The 20,445-nt window shown below is 31.0% G+C and overlaps 1 protein-coding gene across 6 annotated transcripts in view; it reads right to left on the reverse strand.

Moving 5' to 3' along the window:
• The window catches only part of LOC115874690 (protein turtle), a 241,578-nt gene that overhangs the window by 83,796 nt on the left and 137,337 nt on the right, over positions 1 to 20,445 (reverse strand). For all 6 annotated transcript variants that reach the window (XM_030889923.1, XM_030889926.1, XM_030889922.1 and 3 more), the window contains exon 3: positions 1,625 to 1,799. In XM_030889923.1, the coding sequence (XP_030745783.1) occupies positions 1,625 to 1,745 (121 nt within the window). In that variant the 5' untranslated portion in view covers positions 1,746 to 1,799. The remainder of the gene's footprint in view (positions 1 to 1,624; positions 1,800 to 20,445) is intronic.

Genomic DNA, 20,445 nt, shown 5'->3' on the forward strand with positions numbered 1-20,445 from the left:
CAGAACGATATTAGTCGTGAATGCTAACTTGGAGCGTTTTTTCGCTGCGTTGACAACAATTACTAAAAATATAGACCATTAAATTTTTTAATCAAGACATAACTGATACGTGTATTTATTATTTTGAAAATATTTGTAATATTATTTCAATATACTTTTTATTAAAATTTTAAACAAAAATTAAATAAATATATCGATAAATTCTTTTTTAAAAATGTTTTAAAATGCTACTTTGAAAAGTAGTTATCTATGATGAATGCCCAACACCATAGATAAAAGAAAATAATCTTCTATTAAGATAGATATGAAACCTAACAGTAAAATTTTGGGTCAAAGCGCCCCTCCGTGTTCTTAGTATAGTAGAGACTATGTTTAACCCAGCGCCTTCGCCTTTTCTGCTGTAAATATTTTTTATGTTTATATTTGATTTCAAAGGATTTAGTTTTAAAAAGTTACACTGATATATTAGTATATCAGAGTAACTTTAATAAAACATAAGAATATATATATTTTACAGTTTATTAAATACAAATTTTGACTACAAGGTAGAAAGTAAATCACAATATTTGATAAAACTTATAAGTATACCATTTTTACAGTTAATAAATAATAAAACTATTTCTAACTACGATATTTAAAATTTAGATAGATAGAATATTAAAAAACATACCGGGTATTTGCAGACGCAGGCCCAAATTCAATAAAAACCAAAATTTTTCCTGCGAAAATCGGGTTTTTTTCACAGAAAAGGTATTTTTTTATTTATCAACAATCATTGTCAAGTTGACAATATACAGGGTGTTTTCTAATTAGTCTAAAAAATTGTGGTGTGATTCCTCATGTGTTCCTAAAACAATTTTTATATAACCATTGGGTCTAAAGTACTTCCTTTCTGATCTACAGGGTGTTAAAAATAAAAAAAAATCGATATTTTGCTTAAAATAAATGGTACACTACTGCTTTTTTAAAGAAAATATATTTTTTTCTTGACTGGCCATCCTTTTTCAACAAAATTGATCTTTTGAGTTTTTCTTGTTCATCAAACGGTTGCCGAGACAAAAATAAATATACTTATTAAGAGCCCGCCTTAAGCCGTTTTCTAACGATTTTTTATTTTTTAGATTAATTAGGAAACACCCTGTATATGCATCATAGGCAACCAAATAAACTAGTAACCTCTAAAAATTATTTTTCCCACCTCTAGCGACATACAGTGTTTTTATTTTATCCAAATTTCACCATATAAGTTTCCAGGCAATGGGCCAACACATAGAATCAATATGTTGAAAAACATTGAAAAGTCAAAACATATTTAAATAAAAAAAATTAATTAATGTCACTTTTTGTACGACCCGTGATAATAAAGAGTTCATTTGGAATTCCGACGATATTTTAGATTTGTGTTCTTTTTGAAAGTTTGTTTCTCTAGTGTGATACAGCGGGATAAATTAGTGGATAAATAGACATTATGGCTAATAAAAGTGTTATATGTGAAGTTTTCCAACTGAAATAATTATAATTTCTTACATTTATATGTAGTATACGCAGGTTATTTTATCATGACTTTTATACCAATAAGTTAAAAATCTGGAAAAACCTAAAATTCTAAAAAATTGTGCATTACCTGCGTGTGGAAGCAAGACAGCCGCAGCGGCAACACTGAGCAGCAGTGCCGGAACGAGTCGTCGGCGCAGAAGAGCTGCGTCGTCGGTCGGGGGGGCCCGGAGGTGCTTGCGCATGCCCATTCCGGTGCTCCCATACTCCCAGCTAACGCACGGCACAGCGCATCGTCGCTACACCTGCAACACAAGACGAAAATTCGCTTTAATTTAATAAATCCTCATTTCTCCCGTGGCGTGGTATTTTTCTTTGCCGACGCTAACAAATGTCTCGCAACGATTTACAACTGCCGCACAACGAGAAATAAAAACGTATTTCGAGTGCCGTGCAGCTTAATTGTCGGCGGTTGACTAAGATTTATCGGTGGTGGAAGTACAGCAAAATAATAAATAAATGTGTATCATAAACAGAAACATTATGTTTCCAGACTGCAAAAATTTAGAAATGATATTAAATAAAATGTAACTTTATATATTACAGATATTTATATGGCTCTTAAATAATTTATTATTTTAATTTTAATTAATTATATACCGGATGCGTCTCGATAGTGGCTCACATAAATTAGGGTTGATTGACGGTATTCAGTTGTTTTTGATCCTTTCTGTTTCGCCGGAAATTACTACCACTTTTGATTTTTAAATGGCACCCTCGGTATATTTTTACTTTATTCGATAGAATATGACACTTTGAATAGAATGACTTATCAAATGTCACCTTTTGGAATTTTCGCTGAAAAAATCGAATTTTAAATTTCAATCTAGAGTGCCATGGCTGTGGTAAAAACATTAATTTATAATCAAGGTGAAACAGGACGTGACCAAAAACAATTTAATACGTCAAATTTCATTTTTTATCTAAAAAATTAAAAAAGTTATAGGAATTTACTACTACTATTATTTTACTTAGGAATTATTTACACTTCTGAGACTAGTGATTTAAAATTTCCGGAAAAATTGAGACAGAAAAAAAACGTTTTTTTTTCCGGAAAAAAATGAAAAAAACTGAAAAATTAAATTTGTGTTAAAAATCAATGTAGAATAGTCTGATAAGGAAATTAGCCCATATAAGCCGCATAAAAAGTTATATTTTTTTTAAAATCATTATTAAGTAATTTTAATAAAAATTTTGATAAAAAATACACTCTAAGTATCCTACGACACTGGAAATCCCCCGTCTGCACAATTGGTCCGCGCTGGGATTCCCCTATGAACGTCGGTATTTTATATGAAAATGGCAAATCTATGTATAATCCCAGACCATTTCCGCTTTTAGAACAGTCTGAAAACGTTGTGGATTTAATTCAAGATGAAGAAGAGGGTAATGTGGAGGCAGATTCAGATGCCGATGCTTACTCAGAAGCCGAAGACTCGACTAAATAATGTTTCTGTTTTTTGAAATGATAATTTAAGTTTGATTTTTAATATTTTTTTACATATATTTTGTTTAACAACTTGAAACTAAAGTTATTTTTATATTATAAGAAAAATTTTATTTGATTTTGACTATTGACCCCACAAGAATGTATAATTTGGTTAATTTACATTTATTTGTGCTTCTATAAAATATAATTTGTGGTTTTTCAATTTTTCCGGTTTTTTTTCCAATTTTTCCAAGGTATGTGAAAAAACCGTGTTTTTCCAATTTTTCCCGTTTTTTACCGAAGCGTTAAATCTGTATTTGAGACGAACCCGGTATATAAAATTTGTTTATAACAAAAATACAAAAAGATAATAAATAAATGGAGATCATAAACCGATAAATTATGTATCAAAGTGATAGAAATGGAAAATTAATTTAACCATGAAATAATTTGCTGGAATAATATTTATTTTTAAACATTGTATTGGCACTACAGCTTTTAATTATTAAATTAGTTACAGTGAATATAGTTAATTTAAAAGCAATTACTCTAATCCTCTTTAAAATTTTATAAACGCTTTTAGTCAATATATTTTAAATTATTTCTCGTTTGTTTTTGGCTATAAGTGGAGTATATACCGTTGTGTCTACATATAAAAGTTATTGAAAAAAAATGTGTAACTTTAAAAACATAATGCTAGTGCTTCTACAGAAAAGACATTTTATTTAATTATTTTATTTTTATAGTAATGAATCTCTAAGAATACGAGACTTTTGTTTGTTATATCCAAAAATGGAGTTAGCTTTATAAGTTTCTTCTATAAATGAGAAACTTTATACAGCTTTAATAGGTTTCAAGTTTTAGTAAAACAATTAAATAAATTGCCTCCTCAATGAACACCACAGCAGATTGAACCTGAGAAACAATTTTGAATGCAGATTCTGTGGGCAAAATGGGGAAACACCAGAACACCTTATCACTGAGTGCGCCGGGAGGACAACCGTTCGTGCCATAAGTTTTGGTACGGCTGATGTCGAAGAGCTGGCCTCTGTGAAGCCGTCTCAGATACTGGCTTTTGTCAAAGCCCTGAGACTAAACCGTTATAACTCAAGAAAAGAGAACAAACAATAGATCTCTAAGGTGGGAGCGATTAACCTCCCTCCTAAACATTCTACATTACATTCTACAAAACAACTAATAAATGTATCACAATAAATTATGCCTCGTAGAACCATTATATAAGTTACCTTAATTAGAACATTCTTAACAATATCTCTAATCCTGAAAATTAAAGTAATTTTCCGCTTAGATCGTCTTGCATACTGAATAGATCCATCAATTACGCGAACAATAAGACATAATTTAGACAAATTACTCTAGTTTAAAACATATTTGCTTTTTTACATACTTTTAACATTTTTAACATACTTTTATTTGTTATAATAACTTTATTTGTTATAATAACAATTAATTGTTATAATAACTGCTATTTCTCAAATAGGCACTGTATAATTGAGAACTAACTGATCAGTACGATAATTTATCTATTGTCCGCAATTTGACTGGCTACTACATTAATATTCTATATGGCAAAAGACAACAGAGCCACTTCCTTTTAACAATAGATGCAATCAATAGATGTTCCAAGGAACTTTGCAGACTAGTGTATTATTATGCAAAATTTACATATAGTTCAAATTGTATATCTAAACTGCCTGTTATTACTTGAAACTAATAAATTTTGTAGAAAAAAAAAACATTACAAATAATAGGAGGTAATGTTCAGAGAAAATCCATGTCTATAAAATATTTTTTTTTGTATTAATATTTTAATTTACACTATATTGTTTAAATTTTAGCGTCGTTTTTCTTCTATATATAATATTGTTATAAATCTATCTAATTTTCCCTAAAAGGTGATAAAATTCATAATTAATGAGGAGAGGAACTCACTAACCAAATTTTAAAAAAATCATTCAAATATTCATTCGTGAACATCATAGTGGTGTTGCCTAAGATCAGAATTGCGATTGTTAGTGCTTCTAATCAAATCGGAATAATGGTTCATAAAATATCTGAAAAAATGTGTTTATTTTCTTAAAGTTTGATGCTCTCTAGCGGAGAAATAAAGCACTTTTGTATAGAGGTAAATTGAGACCAATGAACATATTTTAATTCCAAAAATACGTAGTAGTTCTATGTCCACGGAATATTGGGTGCCTCTGTATATGGCTACTCACATTTATAATTTTCTTTAATGGTTATTTCTTTATAATACAAATTTTAAAAAATAAGCATATCTATTTTATGTCTATGTATCTACTGTGATAGTGATAGAAGATTCAATTTATTAAACACATAAAACGTAAACACTTAAAATAAATATTAGAAGAATTTTAAGACACAGGAAGACAAAATTACTTCAAATTCAAAACTAAATATTTCCAAATCTGATACAAATATCAATACGCATTTTAAATTGCTTTAATAAAAAATTCTCGTGTCACAGTTTTAGTTACCATACTCCTCCGAAACGACTTAACCAATTTTGATGAAATCTTATATGTACAGAGTCTCCCATTTTGGTTGAAATCATAGGGTATCTCCGTTATTAGTGAAGCTTGGTTTGAGCTTCTCAAAAATATATATCACTATATTTATTTTCGCTCTTTACTTCAATATTTAAAATATATCATTTTTTTATTAGTAGGCCGTGATAAATAATATAAAAATCAAAATAGTATTTACTAAAATAGTCATACACATATTAAAATTTTATTTGGTATTGATATATTTTACTTTTGAACTGTTACCACTGAATATATTTTTCTTTCTTTATAACGGAATTTATTATAACGGGGCTGGGTTTGCAAATATCTCAAAGCTTGCATTATTAAAGCATTTTCAAGGTGTTCGACATTGTTGTAGTTGCCACAATATATATTTCATATTTTAAAAATCCCCAAAATCAGAAATCGAGAACGGACAAATCCGGGAATCAGGGAGGCCATCATATGGATCCATTGGTTCCAATTCATTGATTTCAGAAATAATAATTTAACAAAATTCTAATATTTTCAAAGTTGTTAGGGAAAGCCCCATCTTGCTGAAAGTATATTTCACGTAAATTAGCTAAAGGAATATCTAAAAGTCCCGGTACGATAACTTCCAAGATTTAAAAATAGCGGTAGAGAGCTAAGTTTTCCTAATATATAAAAAAAAATATTAGTGGCCCCCAAAATAAAACAAGAGACAGATAGCAGTATACTTTTAATCATTCTTTATTTTCTTTTATTATCAATCATATGACCTTTGAATAAAAACTTTTAAATATTGCAGTAAATAGTGAAAATAATTATAGAGTGATATATATTTTTGAGAAGCTTATGGCAAGCCAAATCATATAATTTATAAATATACAGGGTGTTCCATTTAAAAAAAACATAACTTTAGTTCATATCTTCGAAAATATTATTTACGTATAATAACAGACTACACCACTGTATTCTTCGTAAAAAGTTCTACAATAAACAGTTTTCACCTTCTCGATACCTTTCGCAATAACAGAGATACGGGGGGTGTCCCAAATTGCAACAAAAAGACCCTGTAGCTCAGAAACGAAGAGGGCTATAAAAATTTTGTTTACAGCATCTTTCGTTTGACAAAAAAGTGGGACAGGTTTGTGCAAACCGCATCATGACTAATAACGGGGATACCGTATGGTTTCAACTAAAATGGGACACTCTGTAAATATATTCAGTAGGTCTGAGCATAGGTTGTTATCTATTTTTTATTTTTTGGACATTTTTATTTTAATTTATTTTATTATATATAATTTATTGCATTGACATTAAAAAATACATACAACCCTAAGTTTTCACCCTTCTACCATCAACCCCTTTTTTTTTAATAGGAATATTAGTAGTTCAATAATTTCCAACCCCGTGAATAAAAAGGACTGTTGTCCCATAAAAACTCTTTATATGGCAAAACAACGTTTAGCGGTTTTTTTAGTATAATTATACAAAAAAGCAGAGGCTAAAAAGTCTACCGAAAATGAATACAGTTGATTCAAGAGTGAAATATTCTATATACCTGTAGGATATAAAAACTTCAGTATTGTATTTATCACAACTCTATACTTTTTCTTAAAAGTCACACACATAAAAACAACATATCTTAAGTCTCACAACGACAGATCACAGTTTGATTAATTTTTTTAGTAGTTGATCGCGAGAGGTTATGTGTCCTAGTCTACAAAATGTACGTTCTAAGTGCACATTGCCCGATGCACATGCACCGCCTTACACGGTGACTATAGGACTGGGCGGCTGGATAGGGAACTAGTGACGGCTCTCTGAAGTTGGTGGTGGCGCTATTGATCGGGGCAGCGCTCCAGGATAAAGGTAGGGATGTGCATCTTTCAAAGAAATATCGATATTCTGTTTTGTCTACAGGGTTCGGCAATAGTGCGTCGGACATCTGTAGCTCCTAAACTAAAAAACTTGGAAATTTTGTTTGAGTGCAATTATTTCAGGAAAATATTTTAACTTCTATAGGGTGGCTCAAAAAAGTGTGAGTAGATCGGGATGATTTTTTTAAATAGAACACCCTGTATATTATTGCATTTTAGCTTCCTTTCAGATCACTTTACATAATCCTCAGATATGAGTAAATATTTTGCGATAGTTTCAGAGATATTAATAAATAAATAAAAAATATAGTCTATAAAATGAATAACTTTGAATTTTGACCGTTATTTTTTACCAACATGGCAAATATAAAATCCCTCTATCAAAAAAGTTACTGATATTCTTTAAATTGAGTGCCTGAACGAATCAGATAGGTAACTCTTTTTACTTTCGTGAAATAGAAAAGGAAAATAATAAAATAAGTGACAGCTCTTCCTCTTCTTGCAAAAATCAACACGGAATGTCATAATTGTCAAAAGTAAAATGCCATCAGCTTTTGACATTTCTAAATATCAGACCAATGCCGTCTCTAATAGAACAGCCTCGGAGCGAGATTTATGACGTCATGCTTAGTTAGATACTACGGATTAATAAATATATGGCTGAAATCGTACTCCATAGTCAATGTAGATAGTTTTAGTGTTAAAAATAATAATTTTAAAAAATATCTGGTCATCTTTTGACAAGTTTATATTAGTTTATTAATTGCAGTAAACATTATGTTGTGTGTGGTGTGAATATTTTATATGTAATTTTTTGGATTATATTCGACACAACTTTTTCATATGATGAAGGCATTCAACACTGATGAAGACTATAATGTTAGCAGAAACGTTTTTTTTAAACCAAATAAAAATAACGAAAACCCAAATGAAAACTTAATCAGCGTTTTTCGCGAACCTAAATCCCAAGAAAATCAAAAATTTTAGAATAATTTTACATATAAAATGACAGCGATCTTTATTTCGTGGCCATCGCTGACGCCTTTTTTCTATGCTACTGTATTATTTGCAAATATAATTTTTCGAACATTGATAATTGCAAAATATACATATAAATTTTGTGAATGCAAATAATAATACATCACTATTAGTAGACATTGAATGTTTTTTTGTTAAATTAGATCGATTTTCAAACCCGAAAATTTAAAATATATTTTACATTTTACCCCTTATCTTATGGACCTATTCATTATTTGTATATTATAAAACATTTGCTGCATTTGTATGGTTCATAGTTTATTTGCCAAAGTATTTATTACTATAAGTAGGTATATATGTTGTATTTATTAACTGTATATTATGTATATTTCATGTAAACTATATCATTTTTAAAATACAAACCAAAAATACGAGGAGTAATTATGTTTTCCATGTATTCTACAACATATTTATTAACCGTAGTATCTAACTAGCGTGACGTCATAAATCTCGCTCCGAGGCTATTCTATTAGAGACGGCGTTGCGTCAGCATGGCCGCAAGTTGCTAACCTAATAAAATTAACACTAGAAAAGCCCGCGGGAACTGTCAAATTCAAAGTTATTCGTTTCACAGACTATATATATTTTTCAGCCTTTCTTAAAAAAAAATATTAAAATTACAAAACTGTCCTGAAATAAAAAAATAATATACTAGGTCTTTACTTTAGATAGTCTAAACTCATTTTGCTATAAATATCGTAATTTTAAACCATACAGGATGTTCAAAATTCTACGCCAAACTTTTTAAAATATAAAATAAATCCTTTTCCTTTTTAAATGGAACGCCCTGTATATTATTTTTTTATTAAATGGAGAATGAAAAAATTAACATTTTTTGTATTTAAAGTATTTCAAAATTTTTAATGGTTTCGTAGATACTAGCGGTATTATTTCATATAGCTCTTTCAACGGCAAAATACGAGAGAAAAATAATTAATGGGTGGTTTTGATAAAAATTTACTGTAGAAAATGTCATATGAAATATAAAACCGCAAATATATGCGAAACAATTAAAAATTTTGAAATACTCTAAATACAAATAAAGTTCATTTATTAATTCTCCATCTATTAAAAAAATATACAGAGAGTTCCATTTAAAAAAAAACGAAGGAAAATTATTTTATATTTTAGAAAGTTTGGCGTAAAATTTTGAACAACCTGTATGATTTACTATTACCATATTTATAGCAAAGTAAGTACAGACCATCTAAACTAAATACCTAATATAGTTTTGATTTCAGGACAGTTCTTGTATTTTTAATATTTTTTTAAGACAGGCTGGTATTATTTTTATTTATTTATTATCTCTGAAACTATCGAAATATATTTACTCATATCTTAGGATTATGTAAAGTGATCTGAAAGGAAGTCAAAAATGCAATAATATACAGGGTGTCCTGCATTTATTATTACATTTATCAACTTATGTATCAATAAGAAAATAATATTGCAAAGGAACAAATAAAACAGGACATAATAAACAAAAATATTTCATTGGTAATAACACTTACTGAATTTTATACATTAAAAGTTGGTTAATTAAATTTAATCCTATTTTTTTAAACCAATACTGTTTGACATTATTTCTCTGCAGTACTAAAATTTATTATTTACGAGAGGTGTGTCACAAGTACACGGGACCTACAGTTTATCGCCGAATCTAAACGGCACTGTTTTAGAGGCTGTACAAGGCAAATATATTCAGAGACTGTATAATGAGTTATAACTCAAGAAGGGAGGATACAATAGATCTGTATACTGTAAAAAAAAATGAGTGAAATTTCACTCAGATTTCACTCAATACTTTCTCAATTTCTGTCCACACCCGATTGAGTGAAATTTCCACTCTACAGAACCGAATGAATCTTCAATTCTCAGAGTGAAAAGCACTGAGTGTTTTCACTCAATCGAGATTAGACGAAAGACTCCTTTTTTACTCATTATTGTTACCTTGAGTAGGATTTTGATCGATTTTGATAATTTATTCACTTTAAAATGAGTGAACTCACTAAGTGTTGAGTTCAAGACACCTTTTATTGAGTGACTTTTACTCAAATTTGTGTTACACTTAACTCGATTAGTACTCATATCTGAGTATTAATTTCACTCAGTATTGAGAAATATATTCTAAATTATTTTTTTAAAAGCTATATGTAAGCTAACTTGTTATTTTATAACAGGTGGGCAGGTGCCTTTCAAAGGTAAGTTTCAGTTTAGGACATGGTCTCGAACATGTCCATTTCCTAAAATTCACTTTTGGGAGGCATCTGGTCACTTGTAATAAAATAACAAGTTAGCTTACATAGCTTTTAAAAAAATCATTTAGAATATTTCGTTTTTTTTAACAAACCAAATAAAAAACTGTAGAACCTTCAAAAATATTTTTATTTGTCATTTTTATTTGACAAAAAAACAAATAAAACCAAATATAACACTATTATTATAATATCAAAAACATTTTAAAAAGTTTTCAACTCTTTTTGGAAAAAATACAGGAACTTTTTAAGCTAGATGTCTAGAAAAGTTGCATCACATCGCAAAAATCCGCTTTATTAAGAGCATTCGTCAGCTCGGCTACCAACATTCTCGAATATTTCTAATTTCTAAACTAACTTTTAATAACGAAAATCCTCCGGAAAATCCAGATACTTTTCCTCCTGAAAATTAAAAAAAAATGTTATTCTGCCAAATGTTCCAGTTCCCAGTTCCAGATTGAGGGAAAGTACCTAGATTTTCGCTACGCTAATTAGTCCAGGAAACATCCGAGCATTGCGGCAATCAGTAGACGCAGTCGAATTTGAATATATGTTAGGCGGATTTCTGCGATGTGAAAAAAAATGTTCTTAACATAAAACATATTTAGGAGTTATGAGTTCGTATTCGCTTCACCACGCCACGCGGCCACTGTCACACTTTACATCACACACACATACACTATGGACTTGTAACCTGGGCACCTTCGAAGGAACAAGACAACCTACGACTCGAACAGATAATTAAAAACTGAGGAACAGGGAAATAGCTTATTCGGTATCGAAGAAGCGCGTATGACGTATGATTAGTAATGAGCGAAAATACTCTAAACTGGGTGATTTCACTCAAATTTTTATTGTGTAAAACTATAACATGAGTTTTTAAGTTAATTTTTCTATTCCATTACTCAAAGATAGGGGTTATAACTCGAACATGAGCTTATTCAATAGCTATTGATTAAATAGAGATCATATTTGAGTAAAATGATGAATTTACTCTATTTTAGATAAAAATGTACTCAATTATTTCACTCAAAAAATTCACTCCCTGAGAAATATGTGTTCACTCAGGCTGATTTTTTACAGTGACGATCACGGTGAGACTCCTAGACATTCTACATTCTACATCCAAAGAGAAAACCTTATAATTAGATTATAAAACAATAAACTTTCTATTTCTAACTACGATTTTCCTTGACGGATGATAGTTAAAGGCTAAAATCGCATTACTAGCAAATTTTGAAGTATAATTAGTGGAAAAAGTTAAAAGTTGATTTACGCTTCATTCAGAACCTCGCAATTAGTGGAATAAATTAATGTTTCCGTAATTAGCGTAGAAGCTTGTTTTTTTTATTTTCAATGTAAGTATTCAAAACGTCAAAATTAGTGGCATAGATAAATGAAACAAGTTTAGATTGGAAAGTGCCCATAAGGACATTGTAAACACTATTTGGCGCTATTCTTGCAACGGTCGCGACCCAAATCTTTTGAAAATTTCGGAGCGGTTCGGCTTTTTCCGGAATTATATCGTTAAATATTGTTTATTCAAATTTATTATTATTTTCGTTTAATTTTATAAATAAAATACAATGTGTTGCATGCAAGAAACTTTATTTTATATAAGGACGCATGTATGAAATACCTATGAAACATTGGAAACCGACGTTATGCCACGATCCACGATGGTTTTTGCATGCAGTTCACAGTTCACAGCACAGCTTTTTAAGTTTTTAATGCCACTTTTTCACAATTATCACCGGTTGGAGTAAATAAAACTTGAATTAAACTCCCAAGATAGCAATAGTACTTTGAAAATGGACGCTATAAACACTTTTCGGAATTTCTTTAATGAGAGCGGTTTAGATTTTGAAAGATTATTATGATTTTTGAAGATTCCGACTTTGACAAGAGAAAATTATTTCTGTTTTTGTTTGCCGTTGTTCTTAGCGACCGCTATAACAGCGCCAGATCGCGTATAACGGTCGCGACCCAAAATAATTTCGCGACCAAAAATTTTTACGGGTTTTCCAATCTAAACTTGTTGCATTTTTCTGTGATTAGTGGTAGACATTTTCAATTAGTAGAAAAATTTAACAAACTTTTAACTTTTCCACTAGTTATACTTCAAAATTTGCGAGGAATGGCATTTTGGCCTTTGATTATCATCCGTCAAGAGCAATTGTGGTTAGAAATCAAATGTTGGTTGCTAAATATTAAGCCGAAATTAAGGCCGGTCCAGACACAACGTCTTATCGGACGATAAAACTTACAGACAAATCGTTCGACAAAACGTACAAAAATTAGCGCGTCCACGCGTTTCCAATTAATCGGTCCAATTTTATATAGTTTCGCGACGTTTTCAGTCATGGAAGAAGCGCTTTTTTGGTCGTTCTATGCTATTTGCGTTGTAGTGAAGACCAGAAAGAAACAAAATCGAAGACTTAGATGGTCTAGGGAATGGCTATTAAAAAGACAGAAATTTTGGTCACTCAGAAACTCCAGCAAATCGAAGTACCATAACGTGGGTTTGTGGATATCATCTTCACCAGCACCACTTTTAGTGGTTTTCATTATATTGGCGCGTTCTTTTTTGTACACAAGAGTGCGTAAAGAGTTCATTTTTTTGGTAACCGTCTCTTTGTTTGCCTTTTCATCAATTATTTCCTTGTATTTTTCAACCATTATTTCATATGCTTGTGACTTCTTATTGCGATCACTATACTCGGCACTTTTAACTCGCCACAAACAAGAAAAACTACGATACAGTTCAATAAATTCTCTTAAAAATGGTCGGGAACACTGCCGAAGATCAGACATATTGCTTTTTATTATTTATTGCAACAAATACGCACACGTTCCAACTTATCGATCCAATTTTTATAAAATGATGCCTCGCGCTTTAAACTTTCGTCAAATCGTACCAGCCTATTTCGATCATACAAGACGTACGTTTTGTGGTCCACACGCACCGTTATACTTGATACGACTTGTCTGATTCGATAAGTCGTACGATAAGACGTTGTGTCTGGACCGGCCATTACATTTACGAGTAAGTCGTATACGAGTAAGCGAATCGTATACGATTTCGCATATGTAAATAGGAACTCGTAGATCGTATACGTGTTTGTTTAAAACTTGAGTGAGATCCGATTTCATTACGAGTACCGGTTTTGTTTATTGACAAAAATGGCGGCAAATAAGTTATCGCCGGAGGAGGCTAGATCTTTACCACAATATGAAGTGTTTATGGGATGTAAGAAGCAAATAATATAGAGATCTAATGCAAGGAATAAAGCATAATCTACAATAGCGGATATTTTAAATATATTAGTAGAAATAGTCAAAAAGAAAATTAATTAACCCACACTCGCCTTTTTTTCTAACAATCTGTTGACATTCTATTCTTTTTTTCACTATTAACATTAGAATTCCGGCTATAGCAGCGCGCTTTCTTTTGCTAGGCGCCATATTTACACACTTTAAAGCCGAAATTACATTTACGAGTATTTCGTATACGAGTAAGCGAATTGTATACGATTTCGCATATGTAAATAGGAACTCGTAGATCGTATACATGTTTGTTTCAAAGTTGAGTGAGATCCGATTTCATTACGAGTACCGGTTTTGTTTATTGACAAAAATGGCGGCAAATCAGTTATCGCCGGATGATATTGATGGATTTATAGATCTTTACCACAATATGAAGTGTTTATGGGATGTAAGAAGCAAAGAATATAGAGTTAATAACTCGGTTAATAATTTTTCTTCAATTCCCAAAACACTTCTTGATTGTAAAGAGGCTTTAACCCATACTCCCCTTTTTTTTCTAACAATCTGTTGACATTCTATTCTTTTTTTTCATTATTAACAGTAGAATTCTGGCTATAGCAGCACGCTTTCTTTTACTAGGCGCCATATTTACACACTTTAATGGCATACGATTCTAAATTTAAATATAAATAAAACTCGTACTCCTATACGAGTATCCGTATACGGTTTACTCGTAAATGTAATTTGGGCTTAGGCTCTCTTTATGGATACAACTGACTACCCCAAGCTGTTGCTAGTATATTCTATTAATTTTAATTGTGTTTTTTAGACATTGTGAATGATCGTAAATAAAACTAAAATGTATAAAGTGTAATTGAAACCACGAATTTATTTCACTAATTGCGAGATTCTTGTTGAGAAAGTTGTTCATGTACCAAATACCAATGTACCAATCATAGTTTTAAAAATAACCGAGTAATTATGAAATAACTTCAAATTCGTTTTTCTCAAAACTATGTTTTATGAATTAACATAATTTGCTTCTGGGGTACAGAAATATCGATTTTTGTCGATACGTCTGCCCATCTCTAGTTGGCGGCGCGTGGCATTAGTTGGCGGCGGCGGTAGTCCACGTCTGAATACTTCCGCCAACGACAGGCGCGCCGATCCGCTTACGTCACAGATCGGGGGCGGTTTACGCGAACGCGTGGCTGAACGTCTCTCGTACTGGACGTCTTAAACCCTACCGTGCCCTAAAGAACATCCATATAATCGAGTAACTAGACAAGACGGTAATTAATGTCTTGAAAAGTCTGAATATGTTATCATTAAATCAAAAATCTAATGAATAAATAAAAATTGGAAACTCCCCAACAATTTAAAAGTGAACTTAAATAATGATTTGAAGAAATTTGAAGTGTAGTTCTTTAACAATTCACTAACTATAAATGAATCTAAAACAGAATTTATAAGATTTAATATAAAAAAGCAAACAAAAGACTTAAATATAACTATAAACGAGAGAAAAATAAAATAAATATGTGAAGTCAATTACCTCGGCATTAAAATTCATAACAATTTAAAATGGGACACACATATAAATAGTTTAAAAAAATAAAGCGCCAGAACAATTGCCACACTCCTAAAATTTAAAAACATAGTACCACCGAACATGAAGAAACCAATATATCATGAATTATTTTCATCAAGGAATATATATTTAATTAATATGTGGAGTAATACAACAGAAAAAAAAAAACTTAAACATGCTACAAAGACAATAAAATAAAATACTAAAAATAATATTTAACCTAGATAAACTAACACCAACAGAAGAAGTATACCAAAAAACAAAAGAACTAAACATAAGACAATTAATAAAATATCATAATATATTACTTCTACACAAAATTCAAAATAAATTAATAAAAACAAATATTTCTTTAAAAACTAACAAACAAATACGCACTTACGAAACTAGAAGAAAATCAGACATCAGAAAAGCCAAGATAACTCACAAAAACTTTCACAAAAACTAACAACAGAAACTACCACAATATATAATATGTTACCAACACAACTAAATTATAAAAATATCAAGAAAAAAATTAAAAACATGATATTTGAGAAGAGCGTATAAACGTAGATGACATAGACCAACTTAAAAAAAATATAACAATGCCTTCGATACAACCTGCCCAGGGAGAGTCTTAAAAGTCTTCAAACTGTTGCAGATGAAGAAGGACGCAACCAACAACTGTCGCGAAGATAAAGCTTAATAATATTATTGAATTGTATATTTTTAAACAGTTGTATATATTTTAGATAATAAATATTATATATATTTTCTTATTACTGAGTTATCGAAAAACAAAATTCTAAAGATGGAATAATGATTATAATACCAAAGCTTAGGAAATAATACAATTAATAGCTTCTCCGAAAACTCACAAAAATAAAGACGAGATTAATTTTAATAAATCCATAGTAATGAGTTTTAAATTAAAAATTGCATCCCTCAAAAAATGGCTAAACCCTGGAACTTAATACGTAATTCTGTAAAACGACTAAAACTTTTGCAGGTTTTCCAGTTCATTGTAAACTTTATTTTAATCACGAGAACCTTAATTCAAAACTAAATTATCAACCGGGTTAAACCTAGATTAGAAAAATAAACTTTGTCCTTAATTAAATTGAATTAAAAGAATATATCGTGTAGAGTGTAAATTAACAACAGTATATAGAGTGTAAATTAACAACAGCAGTCTACTACAGCAAAACTTTATCTACACTCAGATTCAAAAAAACAAACGAAGAAATGTTTGGTCAAATTTAAAGTGTTATACCCCGCTGGTAAGCAAACCTTTAGGTCGGCGTTTACATGTATAGGAGTGAGTCGTTATGACAATCTAGTAAGTCGGAGTGAGCAAAAATACGAAGTATTTATTACATAACTACTTAATCTGACGCTAGATTCCATGCGCCTGGGAAAATACTCGCCTTCTGTCTTTATTCAGTACATCTTATTTTACTAAGCGTGTTGTCCGTACTCTTCGTACACATGAAAACTAGTTCAGTCATTGGGGATTTTTGCTTGGAAAAAAGTCCGGAAGTTTTGCAACTTTGCAGGTTTATAGGTTTTAGGGTCCCTAATTAAAATTCATAAAATGCACATTTCCAGACTTGCCGCCGGCGCCGCCATCTTGGAAAGATGGCGCCCAAAATCGGTATTTTGTGAATATCTCGGAAAATATGCGTTTTTGACAAAAATTTGAAGAGAGCAAAATTAAAGAGAATAAAATTTCCTATAAAAAGGTTTTATGAATATTTTCGCTAAAGTCAACCGTTTAGGCACAAAATCTCTGGAAATTTTACAATTTTGCGTAAAATATGATATATTATGTATAGTCGATTTTCCGAAATCGATTAGGGTTCACTAAAACTAGTTTTAGTTTAGTTTCTTCAATTTTGTCATAAAACAGTGGCGTATCATTAATTCGCTCATTAATTTATGAATAATTAATTTTAATTATTGAAAATGTGTACTTGTTTCCACACCACCCAAGAGGTAAAGTATATGGCGCGTTTATTTTAACGTGGTCTCCCCGGAGGCCTACTCCACTAGATAAATTAAAAACTTAAACTATCTGCACAAGCCCGACGGATCTGGCTCATTGATGTCAAAGTCGATCGTGTCTGCTGTGCTGGGCTCATCAGGGTGGTCTCTCAATACGTCCAGCTCTTCATCTTCAGCCGCCACAGGGATGTCCAATGCCACAGGCAAGTCCAACTCCTCTTCATCGGATTCGTCGAGTGACACTTCAGTGACGTTGTCACAGGATTTTCCATTGTAGTATGCAGAAATCATTGAACATTTTAATCCTGCTTTTCTGCATCCGCAGGCTTTAACACAGTTGTTGGTTTTGCATTTACAGGATAAAAAGGCCAATAGGGATTTTTGAGCTGGATATTTCAACGTTGTGACTGGGGTAATGCCTGTTTTTGTTTTCTTCAAACCCCATTCTTCGGCATCTTTGGTACAACCAGACCAATGCTGAACCTTGTGGTAAGTTCGCAATGAATGCTGTCCAGCACGACAATTAATTATTCATAAATTAATGAGCGAATTAATGACACGCCACTGTTTCATGACAAAATTGAAGAAACTAAACTAAAACTAGCTTTAGTGAATACTAATCGACATTTGATTTCGGAAAATCGACTATATGTATATCATACTTTACGCAAAATTGTAAAATTTCCAGGGATTTTGTGCATAAACGGTTGACTTTAGCGAAAATTTTCACATAACCTTTTTTATAGGAAATTTTATTTTCTTTAATTTTTCTCACTTTTTGCGAAAAACGCATAGTTTTCGAGATATTTACAAAATACCGATTTTGGGCGCCAACTTGGTAAGATGGCGGCGCCGGCAGCAAGTCTGGAAATGTGCATTTTATGGATTTTAGTTAGAGACCCCAAAACCTATAAACCTGCAAAGTTTTAAAACTTCCGGACTTTTTTCCAAGCAGGCCTTTTTTTGATCCCCAATGACTGAACTAAACCGGCACCCAAGAAAAGAAATGCCGACCCTTAGTATTTTTGTTATTTTTATCCCTATTTTTATGATTTTTTTAGCAAGCTGTATATAATTATATCAACTTTAATTCGTAAACTCAGTTTTTATGAGCTTTAGTATTTTTCACATTATACACGGTTACTCGAGGAGTTGTTTTTTACCTTAACTTTAACACCATGTGCAGTAATTTGGTCTGTAAGCTTTCCTAAAATATAATTTTAAGGTCAGAACCATGCCTCCTGAGCATTTTATTTTTTGGTCATGTCAACACATGCACTGGTTAATCTTTTTAGAAGTTATTTTTCAATATGACAAGGCGGCTTTGGTGATTATTATTGTGAACTATATACTACTATCTTTACCCATCATGTTCCACGTTTGGAAAATGCTTGGCAGCAGGATTAGAGGTCGCAAAGCGGTACCAGCTGCGTTAAATGGACCAAACTTCGCTTGGTCCTTAAAGAAGAATGAGAAAACATAACGCAATATAATATATGTAGCCTCAATGACAGTATGAACAGACCTATACAGGAAATTATAGCAACCAAGAAAGGTAATACACAGTATTAGGGTATATTGTACTTTTTTTTCTGTTTGTATACTTATTAGTAGTATTACATATCGTTTATTATTTTTTATCCTTTAATATCGTTAGTTCTGTTATCGTTATTAAAACCCGGGCTGTATCGTTAGTCTTTAATTTTTTTTTAATTTAGTATAGAGTATCCAATGCAGCGTAATATGACATTACGACAATACTCACGAAAACCATATTGTCATATTAAAAAATTACAACAAAATTTAAAGATAATTGAAAAAATTGGCGCCGGGAGGCACGTATAGCCGCCCATACTAAAATATGTTAATATCTCGAAAACTGCGACTTTGACTGATTTTGATGTTATTACAAACTAGGTTTTTCCCGCGACTACGTTCGCGTTACACCTCGGATAGTTCATGCATTAATTTAAATGATTTACTTTGTATATAGAGCTAGTGAGCCTTACAAATGCCCTATTTAAACTGTGTTTTTAAGAGTTTTAGAGCTACTCGTATTTCATATGAAAGTTATCAATTGTCGATTTTCTGGGTATTATACAGGGCAAGTCTTGAATAAGTGCAAATATTTTCAGGGCTGGTAGATCTCGATAAAAAACCATATTTTCTCTTTACCGTTTTTCAAATAACTCTTTCGAATTACTTTAAAAATTTCCAAAAAAGAATATTTTTGCTTAAGTTTTGAGAACCACTGCAGCTTTTCGGATTTTTCTGTCTTGTAAATTTAATCTACTACCTATCTATGTTGCCATTTTATCAAGAAATTATGGTTTTTAACTAAAAACTAAAAAAAATCGAAAAGGTTTTTCAAAAAATTCCAAATTTTCAAAAAAAATTTCGCGAAAAAACTCATAATCGTGTTTCTGGGGTCAAATATACCTATTACCGCTAAGAATAATTGCACTTATTAAGACTCGCTCGACAAAAAATCGATATTGTTATTTTTGACTTATTACATATTTTTTACTAAAAATTTATAAAAAGCCGTCAATATTCCAATTTCAAGAGCATTTTTATTCTCTTTAAATATTATTATGTACTTAAGAAAATTCGAAAATTTAAAAACCGTTTTTTATTTTTTCATCACCTGTATATGACTTTATGACACACTTTGTATACCAAAAATAAAACTTTGGATTAAAGCCGTCTGAAATAAAAAATCTTAATCATTCTAGAAGTTATAGAAATCAAAGTATTTCAAAGAAGTTCAATTTTGGCCACAAAATGTTTTTGAATTCTTGCAAATTTTTACTAACTTTACCCATTTGGTTGATGAATTTCAAAAATCTCTTCTAATCTTTTTGTAGGATTTCATTCTTCTAGACCACATAGTAAGGAATTTTCATACGAC

Source organism: Sitophilus oryzae, unplaced genomic scaffold (genome assembly GCF_002938485.1).
Source record: "Sitophilus oryzae breed Bouriz unplaced genomic scaffold, Soryzae_2.0 scaffold_1297_pilon_pilon, whole genome shotgun sequence".
Taxonomy (NCBI): Eukaryota; Metazoa; Arthropoda; class Insecta; order Coleoptera; family Curculionidae; genus Sitophilus; species Sitophilus oryzae.